This window comes from Oratosquilla oratoria, chromosome 11 (assembly GCF_046742065.1).
Source record: "Oratosquilla oratoria isolate Oo_2021 chromosome 11, ASM4674206v1, whole genome shotgun sequence".
Taxonomy (NCBI): domain Eukaryota; kingdom Metazoa; phylum Arthropoda; class Malacostraca; order Stomatopoda; family Squillidae; genus Oratosquilla; species Oratosquilla oratoria.
In genome coordinates this window covers 48,840,561-48,864,195 of record NC_134787.1, presented here as the reverse complement: position 1 = coordinate 48,864,195, position 23,635 = coordinate 48,840,561, and the positions used below count along the sequence as shown (strand labels likewise).

Below are 23,635 nucleotides of genomic sequence, written 5' to 3'. Positions count from 1 at the left end.
CGTACTCTCATCTGTACCACATCCATACACATTTAATGACCTTGAAATACTCTGCCCACCTTCTCACAGACTTCTCTTCCATTAACAACTGCCCTTCTGCCTTTCAGTTATGTTGGTGTTAAGTATTATCAGAATAAATGTAACGTTAAGGAGTAAGGCAAATAGTGTAGCTTTCATATTATGTACATAGGTTCAGTAGCTGGGGAAGCTCAGAAATAATTTGTCTTGTATGTTTTGCAAGATTAATGATTTTTTTGTAGTCTTGAGATATCTATTTTAATTATGTTTTCAGTATAATGTTTGTTTGTTTTTTCTTATTTTTTTGTAGGTCTTTGACAGTGTTGTTGCAAGACATCATATACTTTGTTGCCAATCGGGAGGATGACCAAAACAAAAATGAAGCTCTTGATTTAATAGTTGTACAACCCTACAGAGAACGACAGAAACTAGTTAGAGAACAAAGCATATTAGAACAAGTAAGAGGGATTAGATTGTATTATATGCTGTGAAACTGAAGAAGTCTACAGTGTAGGTTAAGGCACACGTTTAGCTTAAATGTTTTGTGATAGGGTATCATTATGCTTAGTGCAAAATTTTCTGATCAGACTCGCAGGACAAAAAAAAAAAGGAAAAAAGAAAAAAAAAAGTACAATTCAAGTAGTGTTGTTAAAGAAAACAAGACTAGATCCAGATATAGAGGTCTAGTATTGTTCTTTTCATAAAGAAATAGATTATGTAATTGCAAACATAAAATCTATTTGTATCTTTGAACACACATTCATGGAAGTAGCCTTGAGTCATGTAGCATCGCAGCAAGACATGATATGTGGAGGATCTCAGACTACATAAATGTGATGGATTTTCTCAACAGATTTTCAAGATCCTCCGGGCTCCCTTCACAGAGACGCAGGGTGGTGATGGTCCACTATTAAAAATTGAGGAACTAAATGACCCTCGCCATGCTGCTTATAAGTATATCTTCAAACTGTGCTACAGACTCCTTAGGTTAGCGCAGCAGGAGTACAGAAAAAATCAGGTAAGTGAAAATTGTAGTGGCACAAGATTTGGATTTTTTTTTTATAAAGCACTGTTGTTATTTCATGGGGATGATTGTTGTTTTTTCCCCTTTCTGGGGTAAAGGTGGCCCTGCAGAACAGATGTTGGAGGAAATCATCTCTGTCAGTCATCTTAAACTTTCATCTTTATCCTTATCCCAAGATAGAGATGCAGCCCCAAGGGGCTGGTACTTGGTCTATGGACTGAAGCCATGATCTCACAATCAGATTTAACTATGTTTTCTCCACTTTTCCTTATATGGAGAACTGACAACTGCTAATGGGTGTCACAACCCAAGCCACACATGAAAAAAAAAATCCTATGCTTTGTAGTTATGATTACAGACATGATGCTAATTGTCCAGACGATAGATTAATGTAATTGTTTTTCTTTTGCAGGAAAATATTGCCAAACACTTTGGGTTCATGCAAAAGCAAATAGGTTATGATATTCTTGCGGAGGACACAATCACAGCTCTCCTGCACAACAACCGTAAACTCTTGGAGAAACACATTAAACCAAATGAGATTGAGACATTTGTGGGTTTAGTACGCAAGAACATGAGCCACTGGGATTGGCGATTTCTAGACTATTTGCAGGTTGGTGTACTTTTTTCTTATCTCTCTAATTATATACCAAGGGCCTCTTTCCCCTTATAAGAGAGGTAGCCAATCAAGGCACACACTCACTCCTATCCATTCCACTCCCATCCACCACCCTTGTTTCCCTCTCATCTTAGCTTCTTGTGGATGAAGGGTCATCCCTGTCTCCTGCCTACTACCCAGGTTAGAAACAATGCAGTAAGACAGTACATTCACAGCAGGGCCACTTCACTTACACAGTGACCTTCCTTCCTCATCCCCTCATGCAGAAAATAGAGGAGACAGTGAGAAATATCTTCAGGCTGTATTAAAATGTCATCCATACACAGCCATTCTCTGCTCACCCCTATCACCTGCCTTCTCCCTTCCCTGCTCAATTGACACTTTCCTCTTGTTCAAAAATACTTTCACCCTATCCACCCACCTCATCCTTGGTCTTCCCTTCATGTTTACTCCATCTACCTCTGCTCTTCACTCTCTTTTTGCTAATATTTCTTCATTCATTCTTTCCATGTGTTCAAACCATCCCAGAAATCATCAGCCCTATCTGCCAGTTCCCTTTCCATTCCCACTCTCCTCCTCACCTCTTCATTTCTCACTCTATCCAGCCTTGTATCCCCTACCATACATCTGAAACACTTCATCTCAAACATTTTTTCCATATAATTGTAAATTATGTGGAATTAAATGAAGTCCAGTTGAGTTTTTGTTTGATAATTACCTAATCTTTCATCTGTAATCCAAGACAGTTTTGTGTGTGTGTTCTTATCTGCTTCATAAATTACTTTGAGTGAATCCCCATATGATGAAGTGGTGGATGTTGACCATATCCAGCTGTTTGTTATTTTAGCTTGTGGTGATGCTCCTTCAGTCCAGGTTCTTGTTTTTGGTGGGATGTGTCTGTGTAAAGGCTTTCCATTTCCTGCTGTTGTAATTCTTATATTCATCACATTTCAAGAGAGACCAAGGACAGCAGATTGATTCATTCATTACTTCTGTAAAGAGACATGGTCTTTGCCCTTTCAGAAGGGAGTTTGTGAAGGTGCATTGAATCATTACCTCAGATTTGCCTTCTCCCTTTTCCACTGCATCCACCTTTATGATTTGATTTAATTTATTTTTAATTGCTATCATATATCCTTCCCATTTCTCTCTGGTTTTTCATCTCTCCCTTTCACATTATTTCCTATTAGTTTAGTCTCAATTTTTTGTTTAACAATCATTCATCTTAAATTTTAAAATCAATCCATCATTGTTAGTGAACACTATATCCGATATTTTTGTTACTTCACCTTCCTACTCTTTGTGTAAAAAAAAAAAAGTGTAAGCTAGATCTATTCGTATTTACAGGAAACTTTCTAGATTTTGAACCCCACATTATCAGAGTTGCTTTAATTTTTAACATTTTATTCTATCCCTTGCTTCAGTTTCTGTTATGCAGTAAATTTGTTAAAGTTGGACATGCTTCCAGGCTGTTTTAATCAGTGTGCCAAGTCGCATAATTTCCACAACAAGGAGAGAAGCACTGTCAATGTTTATAGCCATTATGTGTATTTGATGCTGTGACTAGTTGCTTTACAACTTCTTGTACTTTTTAATGTGTGAAAATGGTATGACAAGTTCTATATAAATGTTTATTTGTATTTCATTATGACGGCATGAAAACTAGTCTGCCCCAGTTTAGATTTTGGAAATTTGCTTGTGTTCAATGTGAAGTGGATACTGGTCATCTCTACAATTAGTAAATTAAATTTATGGTAAACATTCACATTGTTGTAGGTATTTATTTCAAGGTGTTAAAAAAAGAAAAGAGTGAGTGAGGGAGGGGTGGTGAATGGGAGTGGACTGGGTGGGAGTGGAATTATGTTTTTTGACTTCAGCTATCTCCCTTTTAAGGGGGAAAAAGCTCTTGATATATGTATATTAAAGATATATCTTATGTTTTTGGAAAGGTTCTGTACCACAAACTTGTTATATCACCACATTGTTGCCAACCTATAACTAATGCATAATTCTTTTCCCCAAAGGATTTGTGTATTTCTCATGACCAAGCTATTCCTGCAACACAAGAGCTTATCTGCAAAAGTGTGCTAAGTGAAAAGAACAAAGATATTTTGATAGAAACAAGGTAAAGCATGCTTTAAGTCTTGAAATCTGTGGTTTAATCTCGGAACAATGTGTAGCTGTTTATTGTATATATATTTTTATGATCATTAATAGTACAGTATATTGTTTTTTATATTGATAGTCATTATATCATATTGTACATACTGAACTATTGAAATCCTCAATTGGAAACCACATTTATCAAAATATATGTGTGTACAGGTTAGTGGAAGAGGATAATGAAGTAGAGATGGTATTAGAAGATGTTGGGCCCTTGTACACCATAGAGCCAGATGCAGAGGTGGTGTTGACGTGGAGAAATGGAGAGGTAAGTAGTAAATCTACTCTTATCAAACTTACTTTCAAATATGGTATATTTTTCACTATTGGGCAAGGATGGATCTTCTTAAATGTATACATAGATTTAGTAGATTGTCTGGTAACTTGTTAGTATAGGTTTGGAGGCCATTGCTGGTTACCTGAAGGCTGCAGGTTCTCTCCAGGAGAGACCAGGGGCAGTTGATTGATTGATCTCTTCTGTTACTTGGAGAGGAAAATTACTGTACTGTTGAATCCATCAATCTGTTGACCCAGATCTCTCTTGGAGACCCACATATCCCAGGTAATCAACAACAGCCACTAGATTGGCCACATGTCACTCAAGGAAGAAATATCCTAGGTATGGGTAGGGAGGAGCATTGTATGTAAGATCCATAAGATTCTCTGTATTTTCTTGTAGACTTGGCCAGTTTCGATGTGTGATAAAACTTTTCTCTTTGCAGTGCTCTAAGACCATAGTGGAACTAGCCAACCGTGCTCGAGAGTGGGGAGACAGTGAGGGAGCAGAAGACAAGAAGATTCTAGAGTATTATCGCCACCAGCTTGATCTCTTTTCACGCATGTGTCTTGACCGCCAGTACCTTGCTATTAACCACTTGACGCCAGATCTGAAGATAGATCTTATGCTCAAGTAAGACTTGTATTAGCTAGATTGAGTATGACCATATTTCTGTGGTAATTCTTGAAAACTAGTCTCCAGTTCTTTGATGTACATTATTTTATAATAATTGTTATGCGAGAGGAAAAAAATTAGTGAATGTGGGTAAAAGTAAAGGGATGAGACGTACAAGAAGTGATGAGGGTGACAGGTTGGATGTCAGCATGAAGGGTGAGAGGATGGAGGAAGTGGGAATTGAAGTATTTGGGGTTGCATGTGACAGTGAATGGGAGAGTGGATCTTGAGGTGTAATTGTAAAGAAAGCAAGTAGATATCTCGGTGGAGTGAAAAGTGTAACAAGAGAGATATTTGGGGATGAGTGCAAAGAGAAGGCTGTATGGAGTGATAATACCCAGAGTACCTTACAGGGTAGACTTCAAATTTAAGGGGAGCAGAAAGGCAAAGTCTGAATGTCTTCAAGATGAAGTGTGTGACCAATATGGTAGGTATTTCTAGGATGGATAGAATGAGAAATGTGGAAGTGAGGGGGAGAATAGGGGGGAAATAGCTGTTGCATTAAGCAGTTTGGGGATATGGAAAGAATGAATGTGGAGAGACTAGTAAAAAGAGTGGAAAGCAGATTTGGATGAAGAAAACTTGAGAGGAAGGCCAAGAATGAGATAGATGGATGGAATAAATGGGGCCTTGGATATGCAAAGAATGTCTTCAGAGGAGGGTAGAGAGTGCAAAAAATAGGAATGAATGAAAGAAGCTCTGAATAGATGAAAGGATAAAGCAGCCTGAAGGGATGTTCCCATTTATTCTGTAAAAGTTTTGAGTGGACGAGAAAAGGGATCTTCATATGATAAAGCAGGGGTGGTAAGCACGTTCCTGCTGTCAGGCCTTACTGTGGAAGCAGTGATTTGCATCATTGCCATAACCCAAGCATTGCAGTAGGGGGACAGAGATGACCTTTTATTGATGAGGTGCTGAGATGAAAGAGGCATGAAATGGATTTTAATTCTATATGTGGTGGGCCACCCCATTTATTTTGGGAAGAATGTTTTTTTGTATGTGATTTGATTCAACCACTCCAATGGAAGGGAAAAAGGGCTTATATTATGTATTGGTAGCTTTGGGTTATTACCCAGAGTTTCACTGACAGGAGACCCTCAGCCACACTTAGTTTCAAGCATTATATATAAAGAATTCTTAACTTGTATTTGTAACATGTGGCATGAAGATGTTCTGTCCTTATCATATACCTTCTCCTAGTCCTTGAAAGCCCAAAAGAGTCCTTACTTTTTGCAAAATTCTTGACATGTACATGTTTTATCACAAACACTTAATCTATGCATACTCTCTTAAACCCACACTGCTCTTACCCAAACACTTCCTCTTCTAATCCTCTGGGACAGATCCAGAGGATCTATGCCAAACTCCCCTAGAGATTAGCTCTACCAAGAAATAATTCGCCAGACATGCAAAAATATATTGGCACAATTGCATTCAGCTCACCACCCAATGCTGAAGCAGTACCAACACAGGATTGGACTGGTAATAGATTCAAATTGCCCTAGATGCTTTCACCACACAGAAGACACTGGACTCCTCATACTTCATTGCCTTGCTCTCACCCTATCCAGACAGCAGCACAGAATGACTTTGAGTAACATGTGGATCAAACTGGGGAGCCGTGGCTGGTTACCTTAGGGCTGTGGGTCTTTTTGCAAGAGAGAACAGACCACTTCTCTGATAGGGAAGGTCATTGCCTTAGTCTTTTTACACTTTTTTTTCTTAAAGTCACTCCATCTCCCATGTATATTTTAGCTTGTTTGACATTGTGACCATGAACTCCCAGTTTTATTTACATCATCTACTTACCTTTTTCATGGTCTTTCCCTTTGCTTTCACACCTGACACCACTAATTCATGAATTCTCTAAGGATTTCTGTTTTTATGATTCTCATAACATGACCCATCAATGCAAAGCTGAATAAAATCTGCTGTAATGTGACATCATTGTGAAGAAGTTAATGATATGGCTATCTCTCATTTTCTTTAGGTGTATGGAGGAAGACATTCTGCCATACGATCTGCGTGCATCCTTCTGCCGTTTGATGCTCCATATGCATGTGGACTGTGAACCTCAGGAGCTAGTCAAGCCTGTCAAGTATGCCAGGCTGTGGTCTGAGATTCCAATACAGATGTCCATCATGGAGTAAGTCTGCTGTAGTTTTTTGTTATCTAATGAAGCAAAAGATGTATTTTCTAACTTATTAGCCTCTTCATCATGTTGGTTTGCTTTAGGGTATCATGTGCTGATTAATATCAGTACATAATCCATAGCATACCTCAGTGTTAAAGTGGTAGCACTATTTTTGTAGTGGATGTCAATTTGCATAAATATTCTTAAAGATATCTGATGATTTCTTAAGTAGAGTATAAATACATTGATACTATAAAGATGTTGACTTATACTGAAATACTTGTGCATTAATGAAACTTGATTGCTAGGAATATTTGTTGATTTGAGGGATTCACTCATAAGTTATAAAAGCTTTATTGCCTTGATGTTTTACTGATCAATAATAGACGTAAAGAACAAGGCAGAACATTTGTACAGAGAATATTCTCGTGTCTGCTAATTGATCAGCTTTGTTTTTTTTTTAACTGTTGGACAGACGTGTTGGTATGAGGGTAGGAATGAGATACTGTGGCTTTCTCTTGTGCATATCACATTGTATTGCCTCTTAGCCATGTCATCTCACACAGGAACTACTCAAGCTTAGCTACACAGTGTCTTAACCTGTTATGAAGCAAGTTTTTTCTCTCAGGTTCTTGATCTTTTTCTTCTTTCTACTCACCACTTTGTAACTCACTACTGTTTGCTTTGTGGCCACCTGACCTAATTACTTTGAGCTGAAGTTGTGGTCCTTCTTGTTTGGTAGTCAGTCACATCAAGTAACTTGAATGCATGATGACCTTTCTGGAATGGCAGTTGTGGCAAGGGTTAGGCTACAGGAAAATAAGGAGATTTGCATGATGTCAGTTAAGGTGATAAGAGTACAATTTTTTTTTTTTTCCCAAAAGTTATAAAATGAATATGATTACATATTTTGATGTATGTAGGTATCATAACTTTGGGATCTAAGGATAAATACTTGCTAGTGGTGGTTTTATGCAAAAATTAGAGAGAACCACTCCCCATTATTCATCTTCAAAACTTATCAATCTCCATTTGGAGGTGCAACACAGAGACTGGCACTCTGTCTCTTGACTGGCCCCAAGATCTCGGAATCAATTTAAACTGTTCCACCTCACACAAATACATTTTTTATGTGAATAGGGTCAACATCCAGTAACTGCTCCCTATTTATTATGGATTTTGGATGGGTGTAAGGTGATTATATTCTGTGACTACCTTCCTGTTTGTAAGAGGTTCTACTTACATATTTATGTTTATTGTTATGGTAATGATTGTGAAGGGTGCATTAGAGTTTTCCAATACTTCTATGGGTGGAATGGGAAGGTAGGTAAATATGACTGCTAGACAGAGGTTTAGAGTAAGTAGGTGAGGGAGGAATGTAGCAGATGAGCCAGTTGTAATTTGGGGATGACATTGTTGTTGCTGATTCTGAGGAGAGACTGAAGCAGTTGGTGACCAAGTTTGGAAGGATGGTTGAAAGAAGAAAGTTGAGAGTAAATGTGGGTGGGTAGAATTAAAGTGATATGATTTATGAGTGATGATGGTGACAGGTTGCATACGAGTGTAATGGGTGAAAGGCTAGAGGAAATGGAGGGTTTTAAGTATTTGGCAGTGAGTGGAGGAGTGAATGTGGAGCTGAATTAAAGGAGCCAAGTAAACGTCTGGGTAGAATGAAAAATTTGATTAGAAATAGATATTTGGAGATGGATGACTTTGTATGTGGAGGGATGTTATATATTTGATAAGTGGTGTATATGTTCAATTAGGGGTGGCATAATTTTTTTTTTTTTTTAATGAGTGATGAGTGTTTTTGGGTTTGAATTTTTTCTCATTGATGGTGTAGATAATGTTTAATCAAGCTTTTATAACTACATTTTACTCCCTTCTTGGCATTTTGTCAATAAGCAAAGAAAGGAATACTTACAAAATCCAACCAGTGTAAAGTCTCAATTGAATGTTAGTAATGAGATCTGTAACATACCCTGGTAGATATAAAATGAACTTAATACCTTGAAGCATCAGTGGCTTGACAAATATTGGTAGAGAGCATGTTTCTTATGAGCATGACACCTTGTGTAAGATCATAGGTAGGCAGCATGTTATTATTGGGAGGATCACAGCATTATTTATGCTTGTTCATGTAGTGGATGTAGTTTGTGTGTAAATGTTTTCCTATTCCCTTTGGAGCATGTATTATTATGCAATCTTGCCAAACTTTTTATAATGCGCATATTAAACTTTAATACGGTATTTTTGTGCATGCTTTGCATGGTGTTTCAAGAAAGCATTGGATTTGTGTGATGTCGCAGGGAATTTGTAATGTGCCTTTATCCAAACACTGCCTTTGTGATGCACTTCTATATCCATATACCAGCAGATGGACCTTTCACCTGCAACTATTGAAACCTTTGCTACCTCATCAGTAACATAGAATCAGTCCTGCATTGCTTGTAAATGTCTCGATATCCCTTAAACTATCTGGGAGACCAGAGTTGGATTTTATGGTTTATGAATGAACCCATATTGGTCCACTTATAGATGCTGCTCAAATCTGCTATGGTGGCATGATAAAGTGAATTAAATCAAAGACCTAAAATTGATTAATTTGACAGTTGTTCAAATTAACATTTATTGATAATGTAGGAGCTAAATTTCCCTGAAATTTTTATATAACTGTATTTAATCATGATAGTATTTGATAGTTTGTGTGGATGAGAGGGGGAGTGTTGCTAGGTAATGAAGTGGTGAGGGTTATAGTTCTTCAGCTGTCAATCTCTGCTATGTCGTGCTGCATTGTTTTTGACCTGAGCAGTGTGGTGGAGGACAGAAATGATCTTTCACTCATGAGGCGCTGAGATGGAGAGGTGATGAATGGATTTGGATGGGTGTGGGTTGTGTGTATGCTTTTACTTGGCCACCCTACTTATGAAGGGGAAAAAGGCCTTTGGTGTGTATGTATATAGTGTTTGATTTCATATTGCAGAGAATGGTATTATTATCCTCAGTCAAGCTTATGTTGCTTCATGAATAGATACTCTGAAAATTTTGATATTTTTGAAGGAACAAGATGACTTTTTAAAAAGTTTGGAGAATATTAGTAAAGTTAGATAACAATAGATTCAATATATAATGTATGCCAAAGAATCACTTATAAGAGCTAAAACACCTTTGGTCTATATATATATATGTTTATATTAAGTTCATTGTTTTACATTAAGAAATATAGTTTTTTAATTTTGTAAGTTATTTTTCTTCTTGGAAAACATTAAATTTTTAAAGGAATCTGCTTGTGAAGCAACACAAACTTATATAAATTGAATTTCCATTTTTGCAGTAGTGGTAGTGGTGGTGGTCATAGTGGTAGTAGATTTGCCCATGATTTCAATAGGATAGAACACCAGAATAACAAAAGAGACCAGACCTCCATCCTAGACATATTCATTTAACATAATTGTATTTATCTGATTGTGGAGTATGCAGGGAAGGAGCTACACTCCCCTCTCTCTTTTTCTCCATCTATCATAATTATCCAGGTTTAAATTTATTTATGGTTTTAGTTTGGGCTATATTATGTAAACAACTCCAGAAATTGATGTATCTGTACGGAAAAAAGGTTTCGTGATATCCTTCATACACCTGGTCTTTTTCATATTGTTCCCATAACCTTGTAAAGCCCTCCCACCCCACACCAAGAGATTTGTCAGTTTTGTCCACTCCCTTCAACTGCCTAAACACATTTTCTTACTTTTGATGTGCTGCTTTTGTTTATATCCTTCACTCTGTGCAGAGACCACACCACTGCATATTGAGCTCTTCTGTGATGGTTCTGTCTCTCACTGCCTTGTCTATCCAAACATTGAGATGCTAAGACAGAAGAGGCAGTGAATGGATTTTGATGGATAGGTGTATGCTCAGACTTTGTCAGCCTTTCCCCATTGTTGACACAAAAGAGTGACTCTATGGATGGAGAGTTCATGAAAAATCTTGTAGAAAAATGTAATTTTCGCAGGAAAATTAATTTTTCCCTGATACAAACTCTTCGGTACTCCTTACCCAAGGATTACTTCGCGAAGCCGAAGTTTATACCGCTAACACTGTGTGTTGTTTGAAAAAACACCTCACTCCATGGGTCTGGGCAACCATTATCCTCGGTAAGGGGCCCTCCTGGGGCAAGGGGGCACCCCCTTCCCCCACAAGCATAGTTCGCAAAGCACCATTGTCTTCGCGGTACGGATAGAGTCAACATCTCTCACATTACCAGCTAACAATTTCGAAGTGCGGTCGGGGAACGGTATTCCCTCCAGTTATAGTGCGGTGCTTGCCCTTGCGTATTCCACGTTTCCCAATCGGCCCAATTCCCGGCCTCTTGAGATTGTGACATTAGGGCACCCTGCTTCGGCCATCTCCAACCTTCCAACGGCTTCCTTTATGTTTGAGCGTCCTGCATCGACGCCATCCCGCCGCCTGGAAGTACTTGAGCACCCTCTTCCTATAACCGTTCCTCTCCTTAACCTCCACGAGTATTCTACGCTTCTCTGTAAGTATGGAATCTGGTCATAGTGTTGTTGTTTGCAATAGGATGTGTGCCTTCGCCCACGGCGACTTTCTCTGCCGGGCTGCTCTCCCACCAGCACCCGTAGATCCACACATTTGGTGTATCCACTGTAGGAAGATGGAGTGTTCCCCTTCATCCCCATGTACTACGTGCGCTCATTGGGACGATAAGCAGTGGTCCGCGTATTTTCATGCTCACAAGAAAGTGCAGGCAAAGAACGAAGTACGCGCGCAGGGAAGATCCCTTCCCCGCTCACCCGAAACAAAGAGAAGGCATGCTGTGCTGGCGGAGGACAAGGGCAGTTCTCCCCCTCCTCCAAAACGTAGTAGATCGGAAAGGTTGTACAACGGCTACCTCGAGTCAGTCTCAAGCCAAATTACCTCCTATTCCATCACGCAAGGCGGTTAGCTTCGACGGGCATGCGCCTCTGGCCCCCGCGAACTATCCCCCGAGTACGAGCTTTTCCCGGATGCGTCCGCAGGCGGCCCCCCCGCGACGCGGCCCGGCAGCTCACCCCCCCACGGACAAAGGACCCGATTTTGGAGCCGACGAGCGCTTCGGCCTCTCCTTCTCGGGAGTCCCGCAGTCCACCTTCCTCCCATCGTAAGACGAGCCGGGTCATCCACGGAACCCTTTCTATGCCCGGGGGGCAGGAGGCCCGAGGTGTACCCACGCGCGCGTTAGTCGCGGGTGACCCCTCCTCGTCCAGAGAAGGCAGTCTCCCCTTTGTGTCTCCCGGACCATCCGGCCCCAGGCGGGACTCGCCAAACGAGCATTCCCCGGACCTCCTCCCCACTCTCTGTTCACTCTTCACTACGCTGAAGGAACAGAAGGAGGAACAACGGGAATTTTTCCGCGCTTCTCAAGCACGGTGCGTACACCGCTCGGAAGCTCGTCAGGAGTCACCGCCCCCAAGGGCCCCCCTCGACCATCTTCCACTTGATCAGAACCCCCCTGAACCCATCAGTGACGATGATGGAAGCGCGAGGTTCCTCTCAGACCGTGCAGACCCCTCCTACGACGACGACGTCCACAGCGCCGTAGGGGGGGGGGGCACGCTCCCTTTCCCCTCCCGTTTCCCAGTCGGAATCCCCGATGGTGGTCCAACCTTCCTTCTCGGACATCCTCGCGAGAGTTCGGAGGGTGAATCGACTGGGCCCCCTGAAAGAAGAGGAAGCCACATTCGAGTCTGAGATTTTTATGACGGCCAACTCTCAGAAAGCACAGCCTCCTCCACTCCACCTTCCATGGAGTACGCAGACAGCGAGAGCCATGGCCCAGGCCTCCGACGCTCTCGCAAAAAGGACAACCGAGAAGGCGCGCTGGCTTTCGGTTCCAGTGGAACACCAGAAGCGCTTCTACACCCCATCGGGGTCAACCCTCAAAGAAGCCTCGATCCCGGCGAGGTTACCAGAGCTGGTTAAAGCGGACGTGGAATCGCTGCACAGAAGAAGCGTCCTCCTCTCCGGCAGGGAAGTCAGCGACCACATTCAATCACTGGCGCTGTCCCTGGCGGTGAACTCCTGGCGAGAACGCCTCCTTGCCTCGGCAAGGGAGTTCTTACCCGAACTCCAACCCCAGGAAGAATGCGACCTCCAGGCTCTATTGGCAAGCGCGAGCAGAGCCCTGAAGCATCAGGCTTCCTGTCTCTCAACGTCCTGGGCCAACTTCGAGTCCCGCAGGAGAGACACCATCCTCGGGGACCCCAGTGACCCCCTCCTCAGGGAGATTTTTGCTCCTTTGAGGAAGGCCCCCCTTCTCACCCACACGCTGATTCCCCCGGATATGGTGGACTCGGCAATCACTAGCGCAAACCAGTTGCTGCACAACAGAGCCATCGAGAGAACAGCCGTCCCTAGCTCGAGGCCAAGAACCACCCCCCCATCGACACCTCGGTCCTCTCAGACGCAGAGGCAGCCTTTTCATTTTCCTAAGCGGGAAGACAGGCCCCACCCCCATTCGAAGTCGAAAGCCCAGACAGGAAAGCCCCGCCCCTTTCCCAGTAGAGAACAGGGGCGCAAACACCATAGAGGCTCCGGACCCCAACGCAGGAAATTCTAGGAACTCGCCTGCCCTCCCGCACAGGATAGGAGGTTGCCTCTCTCTCTACTGGAGAGAATGGGAGGTTGCCGGGGCAGAGGACTGGACCATCCTGGTCATCAAGGCAGGTTATCGCCTTCCTTTTCACACCTTCCCCAGCCTCTCCCCCTATCCCATCCAAGTCAGCAACTACCATCCGGACTCGGATCGCGGGCGGGTAGCGGAGGAAATCTCCGCTCTGCTCCAGAAAGGAGCTCTCGAGGAAGTCTCGACTCCGGACCCGGGGTTCTACTCAAGGCTATTCCTCGTAGCAAAGGCAACAGGGGGGTGGAGACCAGTCATCGATCTGTCTCCTCTCAACAAGTTCCTTTCCCTGACGAAGTTCCGGATGGACACCCCAGAGGCTGTAAGGGCGTCTATCAGGGAAGGGGACTTCATGGTGTTGCTGGACCTCCAGGACGCCTATTTCCAAATACCTGTGCATCCCTCATCCCGAAAATTCCTCCGCTTCGTCCACAAGGGCACCACCTTTCAATTCACCTGCCTATGCTTCGGCCTCTCCACAGCACCCCAAGTCTTCACCAGAATGTTCAAACTCATCTCAGCGTGGTCCCACTCCAGAGGAATTCGCCTACTCCTTTACCTGGACGATTGGCTGATCCTGGCACAGTCCGCCCAGCTATGCCGCGACCACCTGGGAACGGTCCTAGCTTTCATCCGCAAATTGGGCTCTATAGTCAACCAGACGAAGTCGGATTTCATCCCACGACAGAGAGTCACGTACCTGGGTATGGTTCTGGACTCCTCCCTCATGAAGGCCTTCCCAGCAGAGAAGAGAATCCGGAATCTCACTTCTCTTGTCGTACAAGCACTATCGACCGGGTTCCTCACGGCCAAACAGTGCCAAGTCCTCCTGGGCCATATGGTCTCCGTCGGGAGGTTAATTCCCAGGAGCAGACTACGAATGCGACCTCTACAGTGGCTCCTCAAGTCCCAGTGGTCCCCGCTAAGGGGTCAAACCCGCCAACACATCACCCTTACCAGAGCAGTCAAGGACTCTCTTCTCGTGGGGATGCCCCTCGGCCCATCTCCCCCCGAAGTCCTCCTCTTCTCCGACGCCTCCCAGGAGGGCTAGGGGGCCCACCTCAACGACGATCACGTCAGCGGTTCCTGGTCCACAGTCGAGCGGACGGCCCATATCAACTGGCTAGAGTTGAAAGCGGTACTGCTGGCTCTCCGTCACTTCTCGGATCAGATCTCGGGGAAAGTTGTGGGCATCATGTCGGACAATTCCTCGGTAGTAGCCTACCTGAACAAGCAGGGTGGCACAGTCTCCCAGGACCTCTGCCATCTCACTATGGACATCCTCCATTTAGCCGAGAATCTCCAAGTGGCACTCAGAGCTCGCTACATCCCAGGGAAGAAGAATGTCTGGGCGGACCACCTCAGCAGAAGGAATCAGGTACTCGGCACGGAGTGGTCCCTCCATCCGGAAGTGGCGACCTTCCTCATCAACAAATGGGGCTCCCCTCTGGTAGACCTTTTTGCCACCAGATGGAATCACCAGCTCCCAGTATATTTCAGCCCTCTCCCAGATCCGCTGGCAGCAGGAGAGGATGCTCTTCTGCAAAGTTGGGACAACCTCGACACCTACGCTTTCCCACCGTTTCCCTTGCTCCAGAAGGTGCTCCAGAGAGTACGAAATGCATCCAACCTTCGGATGACTTTGATCGCTCCCTGGTGGCCGGAAGCCCCATGGTTTCCAGACGCCCTCGAGCTAGCAGTGGAGGAGCCCCTGGCCCTTCAGGGAAGATCCGACCTTCTACATCAACCAGTCAACGGGGCCTGGCACAAGACCCCATCAGCTCTGGCGCTTCACGCATTCAGACTATGGTCCGGATCCTCCTAGAGAAGGGTTTCCCCAAAGAAGTGGCGGAAGACATGTCCTCCCCTATTCGCTCTTCCTCAGCTACCCTTTATCAAGGGAAATGGAATGCCTTTGCAGAATGGTGCCACTCCCGGGCAATAATCCCAGATCAAGCCACCATTCCTCAGATTGCCTCCTTCCACTTCCTCCGGAAGTCCAAGAAGATCTCCCTCTCGGCAGTGCAGGGCTATAGGGTAGCTCTTAATCAGGTGTTTTCTCTGAAGGACATGGATCTGGCCCTGTCCCCAGAGATTTCCATGCTCTTCAGACATTTCAGAAAATCATGCTCCCCCAGGGAGATCACTTCTCCCCCGTGGGATGTGGCATTAGTCCTGAACTCTCTGCGGGGTCCCCCTTACGAGCCCCTCCGAGATGCTCATTTGAAGGACCTCACCTTGAAGACAGTTTTTCTCTTGGCCCTTGCGTCTTCCAAGAGGGTCGGGGAGTTACATGCCATCTCTTATCGAGTCGCCCACTCGAAAGGATGGCAAGAGGTCTCCTTCACTTTTCTGCCCCAATTCATTGCCAAAAACCAGGATCCGGCCAAAGCCAACCCCAGATTCTGGTCCTTTAGTATCCCTTATACGACTTTGTAGGGGGTGAACATGCAGAAATGGTACTATGCCCGGTACGTGCTATCCGTACCTACCTCAGGAGGACTAAGCATCTTAGACCAGACTTGCCAAGATTGTTCGTCTCTTCCAGGGGTAAGCCCAAGCCCATCACTAAGACTTCCATTTCTTACTGGATCAAGGAAGTCATCCACAGGGCCTACACCATGAGCCCCACGGATTGCCCTAGAGCAAAAGCTCATGACCTCAGGGCAATAGGGACCTCCCTAGCCTTCCGAAAGAACCTGTCGGTCAACCAGGTCCTTCAAGCAGGTATATGGAAGTCCCAGACTACGTTCACTTCCTTTTACCTCAAAGAAGTCATGTGGGAATCCTTAGGGACCTTCTCTCTGGGTCCCATAGTGGCCGCCCAGGAAGTCCTGAGATGACATGCCCCTTACCAATGGCACACAGCCAACCCTGAGACCTCATCTAGGTTCTGGTTCGGCAACCACCGTGATCCCTATCCAAAGTCCTTCTCATACTCCTACATTCCCTTACCGCACCGAGGGCTCTCAAGCATTCCAAGGGAATCAATTCAAGCCCTGCAAGTGGTACAAAGTGAGTATACCCTGTCTGTCTCCATTCCTGGGAACAGAACTAGGTACCCTTCACAGTTTAGGGAAATGTATAAGGGTCTGGTCAACGTAGGTCTTAGCACAAAAAAATTTTCCTTACGGAGGTTTCCCAGGCTAGATAACTACTTCCTTCCCTCCTAAGTCCGAGTCTCCTTGGGTAAGGAGTACCGAAGAGTTTGTATTCTTCGGAACAAATGTAATTTTCGCAGGAAAATTAATTTTTCCCTGATACAAACCTGAGGTACTCCTTACCTCTAATGGCCCTCCTCGGCCACCCCTCTAATAGTTCCTTCTACCTGGCCTGTCAAACCTGCTCCAGAAAGGAGCTTTAGAGGAAGTCTCGACTCCGGACCCAGGGTTCTACTCAAGGCTATTCCTAGTAGAAAAGACAACAGGGGTGTGGAGACCAGTCATCTATTTGTCTCCACTCAACAAGTTCCTTTCCCTGACGAAGTTCCGAATGGACACCCCAGAGTCCGTACTCCTGAGAGCAAGACACGCATCCTACCTTTGGATGACTTTGATCGCTCCTTGGTGGCCCGAAGCCCCATGGTTTCCAGACGCCCTCGAGCTAGCAGTAGAAGAGCCTCTGGCCCTTCAGGGAAGACCAGGTCTTCTGTATCCACCCATCAACGGGCCTTGGCACAAGAACCCTTCAGCACTCAATCTTCATGCATTCAGACTATGGTCCGGATCCTCCTAAAGAAGGGTTTGTTCCGAAGAATACAAACTCTTCGGTACTCCTTACACTAGGATACTCTCGCGTAGCGCGAATATTTCTACTGCGAAATTAAAATCCTCACTCTGTGGGTCTGGGCAACGCTTATCCTCAGTAAGGGGCCCCATTGGGGCAAGGGGGGGGCCCTTGCCCTCCACCACAAGTCTCGCACACTATAACCATTCTCTTCGCAGTAGTGACCGCGTTAACATCTCTCTACTGCATGTTTAGTTTTTATCGGTTTCCCCCTTAATGGGCCGATTCTCAGTCAAATTCCTTTATTGGCGCGGCAGCGAACCGTTACTTACTCAGCGGTTCTATGTTTACGTCGGTGCCGAAAATCAAGCAATCCGCTTCGATTGTCGCCAGCTCACTCTAAGGACGCTAAGGAGTTCGTCGTCCTTCAATTTCATCGGGGTTTTCCCTACGCCATCCTGTGTCCTGGAATTATTAAGTGCTTCTCCATTCCCTGTATTATTCCCTTAACCGCCACCGGGTATCCTACCCTTCACTGTAAGTATGGAATCTGGTTCCAGTATTGTTGTGGTTTCGCCGAAGGGAGATAAGGGGAAAGGTGCGCATGCATAGAAAATGGCTTCCCTCTTCACCCCCCCAAAAACAAGGGAAGGCGGCCTACGGCTTCGGAGGAGACGAGCAATTCTCTCCCTCCTCCACGGCGTAGTAGACAGGAAGCCAAGTTGTCCTTTATTCCTTTAAACCTGGACGGTTAGCGTAGATGGACATGCGCCTCAGGCCACCTCTAGCTACCGTTCCTGTACGAGCTTTTCCCGGATGAGGTCGCTTGCGGCTTGCCCTCGCCCATCCCAGAACCTCAACAGTCGCCAGGAAGGTGGTACAACGCCACTTCGAGTCATTCTCAGGCCAAGTTGTCCTCTTCCTTCAACAAAGGACGGTTAGCGTAGTCGGACATGCGCGTCAAGCCACCGCTAGCTACCGTTCCTGTATGACATTTTTCCCGGATGTGGTCGCTTGCGGCTGCCCCCGAAACTCGACGCCGGCACGGACAAAGGGGGGGGGGGGCAAAGAGCCCCTTAGTCTCTTCTACTCAGGAATCCCGCAGTACGCACAACACCCACCGTAGGAAGAGCCGGGTGATCAACGGTGCCCTTCCCATGCCCTTTGCTCACAGGGACAGAGATCAGGGACGAGGTTGCAGATGCGGTGTTTCTAGATGGCTTCCCCCCTCACCCGACACAAGGAGAAGGCATGCTACGTCGGCGGAGGACGAGGGCAGTTGTCTCCCCCCTCCTAAGCGTAGTAAACGGAAAGGTTGTACAATAGCCGCCCCGAGTCAGTCTCAGGCCACTTGTCTCCTGTTCCTGCCCACAGGGTGGTTAGCTCCGACGGGCACGCGCTAGCCCCCGCGAACCCCCCCGGGTACGAGATTTTTCCCGGATGCGTCCGCCGGCCCCGTTCCGCGCTTCTCAAGCGCGGTTCGTGCACCGCACGGAAGCTCGTGAGGAGTCACCGCCCCCAAGGGCCCCCCTCGACCATCTTCCACTTGCTCGGCCCCCCTCTGTACCCATCAGTGACCGGGATGGTAGCGTGAGGTTCCTCTCTGCCCGTGCCGACCCCTCCTACGCCGACGACGATGTCCACAGCTCCGTAGGGGGGGGGGCACGCTCCCTTTCCCCTCCCGTTTCCCAGTCGGAATCCTCGATGGTGGTCCCACCTTCCTTCTCGGACGTCCTCGCGAGGGTTCGGAGGGCGAATCGACTGGGCCACCCGAAAGAAGAGGAAGCCACATTCGAGTCTGACATCTTCATGACGGCCAACTCTCAGAAAGCCCAGCCTCCTCCCCTCCACCTTCCATGGAGTACGCAGACGGCGAGAGCCATGGCCCAGGCCTCCGACGCTCTCGCAACAAGGACGACCGAGAAGACGCGTTGGCTTCCGGTCCCATTGGAACACCAGAAGCGCTTCTACACCCCATCGGGGTCAACCCTCGGAGCAGCCTCGATCCAGGCGAGGTTACCAGAGCTGGTTAGGCGGACGCCGAGTCGCTGCGCAGGCGAAACGTCCTCCTCTCTGGCAGGGAAGTCAGCGACCACCTTCAATCACTGGCTCTGTCCCTGGCGGTGAACTCCTGGCTAGAACGCCTCCTTGCCTCGGCGTGGGAGTTCTTACCCGCACTACAACCCCAGGAAGAATGCGACCTCCAGGCTTTTTGGCAAGCGCGAGCAGAGCCCTGAAGCATCAGGTTTCCTGTCTCTCAACGTCCTGGGCCAACTTCGAGTCCCGCAGGAGAGACACCATCCTCGGGGACCCCAGTGACCCCCTCCTCAGGGAGATTTATGCTCACCCACACGCTGATTCCCCCGGATATGGTGGACTCCGAGATCCTAGACGCAAACATTATAGAGGCTCTGGACTCCCCCACAGGACTCCTAGGAATTCGCCAGCCCCTCCGCACAAGATAGGGGGTTGCCTCTCCCTCTACTGGAGAGCATGGGAAGAGGCCAGGGCGGAAGACTGGACCTACTGAGTCATTAAGACGGGCTATTGTCTTCCCTTTTCCACTGTCCCAAACCTCTCCCTCTATCCCATCCAAGTCAGCAGCTTCCACCCGGACTCGGCTCGCAGGCGGGCCCTAGCGGAGGAATCCTCCGTTCTGCTCCAGACAGGAACTTTAGTGGAAGTCTCGACTCCGGACCCAGGGTTCTTCTTACGGCTATTCCTAGTAGAAAAGACAACAGGGGTGTGGAGACCAGTCATCTATTTGTCTCCACTCAACAAGTTCCTTTTCCTTGACGAAGTTCCGAATGGCCACCCCAGAGTCCGTAAGGGCGTCTATCAGGGAAGGGAACTTCATGGTGTCGCTGGACCTCCAAGATGCATTCCGCCCAGCTATGCCAGAACACCTCAGAATGGTCCTAACCTTTGTCCTGAAATTGGGCACAGTAGTCAACCCGGGAAAAGTCAGATTTCTTACCAGAACAGAGAGTCACGTACCTGGGTATGGTCCTGGACTCCTCCCTAATGGAATCCTTCCTAGTAGGAAAGGGGATCCCGAATCTCGCTTCTCTAGTTGCACAGGCACTATCGACCAGGTTCCTGATGGCTACACAATGCCAAATCCTCCTGGGCCATATGGCCTCCATAGAGAAATTAATCCCCTGGAGTAGACAAAGAATGCGACCACTACAGTGGCTCCTCAAGTCTCAGTGGGCCCCGCAAGAGGGAGAACCCCTACAACACATCTCCCTCACCGAAGAAGTCAAGGATTCTCTTCTCTGGTGGAAGGCCCATGCAACCTTCTCATGGGGATGCCCCTCGGCCCATCTCCCCCCGAAGTCCTCCTGTTCTCCGATGCCTCCAAGGAGGGCTGGGGAGCCCACCTCAACGACGATCACATCAGCGGTTCCTGGTCCACAGTCGAGCGGACAGCCCATATCAATTGGCTTGAGTTGAAAGCAGTACTCCTGGCTCTCCGTCACTTCAAGGATCAAGTCTCAGGAAAAGTAGTGGGCATAATGTCGGACAATTCCTCGGTAGTAGCCTACCTGAACGAGCAAGGGGGGCACAGTCTCCCAGGAACTATGCCTTCTGATGATGGACATCCTCAACCTAGCCAAGAATCTCCAGGTGTCACTCAAAGCCCGTTACATCCCGGGGAAGAGGAATGTCTGGGCGGACCACCTCGGCAGGAAGAATCAGATAATCAACACAGAATGGTCCCTCTATCGAGAGGTAGCGAACTTCATCCTCAGCAAATGGGGCTCCCCTCTAGTGGACCTTTTTGCAATGAGATGGAATCACCAACTCCCAATATTTCAGCCCTTTCCTGGATCCTCTGACAGCAGGAGAAGACGCTCTTCTGCACAGTTGGGACAACCTGGACTCCTACGCTTTCCCACCATTTCCCTTGCTCCAGAAGGTACCTCAGAGCAAGACACGCATCCTACCTTCGGATGACTTTGATCGCTCCTTGGTGGCCCGAAGCCCCATGGTTTCCGGACACCCTCGAGCTAGCAGTAGAAGAGCCTCTGGCCCTTCAGGGAAGACCAGATCTTCTGTATCCACCCATCAACGGGCCTTGACACAAGAACCCTTCAGCACTCAATCTTCACGCGTTCAGACTATGGTCCAGATCCTCCTAAAGAAGGGTTTTCCCAGAGAAGTGGTTGAGGACATGTCCGCTCCTATTTGCTCTTCCTCAGCTAACCTTTATCAAGGGAAATGCGCCTTTGCAAATGGTGCCACTCCAGGAAGTTAGTCCCAGTTCGAGCCACCATTCCTGAGATCGCCTCCTTCCACGTCCTCAGGAAGTCCAGGAAGATCTCCCTCTCGGCAGTACAAAGCTATAGGGCAGCTCTAAATCAGGTGTTTTCTCTGAAGGGCATGGTCCTAACCCTTTCACAGGAAATTTCCATGCTCTTCAGGCACTTCAAAGATCATGCCCCCCCCCCAGGGAAATCAGTTCTCCTCCGCGGGATGTGGCATTAGTCCTGAACTCTCTGAGGGGTCCCCCTTACGAACCTCTCCGAGAGGCACATCTGAAGGACCTCTCCTAGAGGACAGTTTTTTCTGCTAGCCCTGGCATCTTCCAAGAGAGTAGGGGAGTTACATGCCATCTCTTATAGAGTCGCCCATTCCAAAGGATGGAAAGAGGTCTCCTTCACTTTCATGCCTCAATTCATTGCCAAAACAAAGATCCTGCCAAATCCGACCCTAGATTCTGGTCCTTTAGTGTTCCATCCTTAGACGAATTTGCAGGGGGAGAATAGACTGAAACAGTTCTATGCCCGGTACAAGCCATCCGGACCTACCTCAAGAGAACCGAACATCTTTGACCAGAATTAAAGTGGTTGTTCATCTCTACTAAAGGTAGCCCATCACTAAGAATTCCTTTTCTTACTGGACAATGGAAGTCATCCGCAGAGCCTGCGACATGGACCACACAGATTGCCCATGACCTGAGGGCAGTAGGGACCTCCCTAGTCATCAGAAAGAATCGGTCAGTCAACCAGGTTCTTCAAGCAGGTATATGGAAAAGCCAGAATACGTTCACTTCCTTTTACCTCAAAGAAGTTATGCGGGAATCTTTAGGGAACTTATCTTTGGGCCCCATAGTGGCCACCCAAGAAGTCCTGAAAATGATATACCCCTCCTCAAGAGCACACAGCCGACCCTGACAACTCATCCAGGTTCTGGCTCGGCAACTGCAGGGATAACTTTCTAAAGTCCTTCTCATACTCTTACATTCCCTTACCTCACCTGCGGGCTCTCTAGCATTCCAAGGGAATCAATTCAAGCCCTTCAGTGGTACAAAAGTGATTATAACCTTTCTGTCTCCACTCCAGGGAACAGAAAGGGGTGCACTTCAAAGTGAGGGGAATGTATAGGGGTCTGGTCAACATAGTCTTAGCACACTAGATTTTCCTTACAGCGGTTTCCCAGGCTAGATAACAACTTCCTTCCCTCCTAAGTCCGAGTCTCCTAGTGTAAGGAGTACCGAAGAGTTTGTATTCTTCGGAACAAATGTAATTTTCGCAGGAAAATTAATTTTTCCCTGATACAAACCTGAGGTACTCCTTACCTTTAATGGCCCTCCTCAACCACCCCTCTAAACAGTTCCTTCTCCTTGCCTGACAACCTTGTGCTTAAATCATACCTGGCTCAGAGAATGGTTATAGTGTGCGAGACTTGTGGTGGAGGGCAAGGGCCCCCCCCTTGCCCCAATGGGGCCCCTTACTGAGGATAAGCGTTGCCCAGACCCACAGAGTGAGGATTTTAATTTCGCAGTAGAAATATTCGCGCTACGCGAGAGTATCCTAGTGTAAGGAGTACCTCAGGTTTGTATCAGGGAAAAATTAATTTTCCTGCGAAAATTACATTTTCCCAGAGAAGTGGCAGAGGACATGTCCGCTCCTATTCGCTCTTCCTCAGCTAACCTTTATCAAGGGAAATGCAATGCCTTTGCAAAATGGTGCCACTCCAGGAAGTTAGTCCCAGATCGAGCCACCATTCCTGAGATCGCCTCCTTCCACTTCCTCAGGAAGTCCAAGAAGATCTCCCTCTCGGCAGTACAAGGCTATAGGGCAGCTCTAAATCAGGTGTTTTCTCTGAAGGGCATGGTCCTAACCCTTTCACCGGAAATTTCCATGCTCTTCAGGCACTTCAAAGATCATGCCCCCCCAGGGAAATCAGTTCTCCTCCGCGGGATGTGGGATTAGTCCTGAACTCTCTGAGGGGTCCCCCTTACGAACCTCTCCGAGAGGCACATCTGAAGGACCTCTCCTAAAGGACAGTTTTTTCTGCTAGCCCTGGCATCT

The 23,635-nt window shown here is 46.7% G+C and overlaps 1 protein-coding gene across 17 annotated transcripts in view; it reads left to right on the top strand.

Moving 5' to 3' along the window:
* Positions 1-23,635, top strand: part of Itpr (Inositol 1,4,5,-trisphosphate receptor) — a 441,449-nt gene that overhangs the window by 218,387 nt on the left and 199,427 nt on the right. For all 17 annotated transcript variants that reach the window (XR_012966877.1, XM_076192806.1, XM_076192819.1 and 14 more), the window contains exons 11-17: positions 329-476; positions 872-1,036; positions 1,455-1,655; positions 3,686-3,786; positions 3,987-4,092; positions 4,547-4,734; positions 6,767-6,922. Coding sequence is in view for 16 of the 17 variants with exons in the window: in XM_076192806.1 (XP_076048921.1) it covers positions 329-476; positions 872-1,036; positions 1,455-1,655; positions 3,686-3,786; positions 3,987-4,092; positions 4,547-4,734; positions 6,767-6,922 (1,065 nt within the window). In the remaining variant the exon portion in view is untranslated. The remainder of the gene's footprint in view (positions 1-328; positions 477-871; positions 1,037-1,454; positions 1,656-3,685; positions 3,787-3,986; positions 4,093-4,546; positions 4,735-6,766; positions 6,923-23,635) is intronic.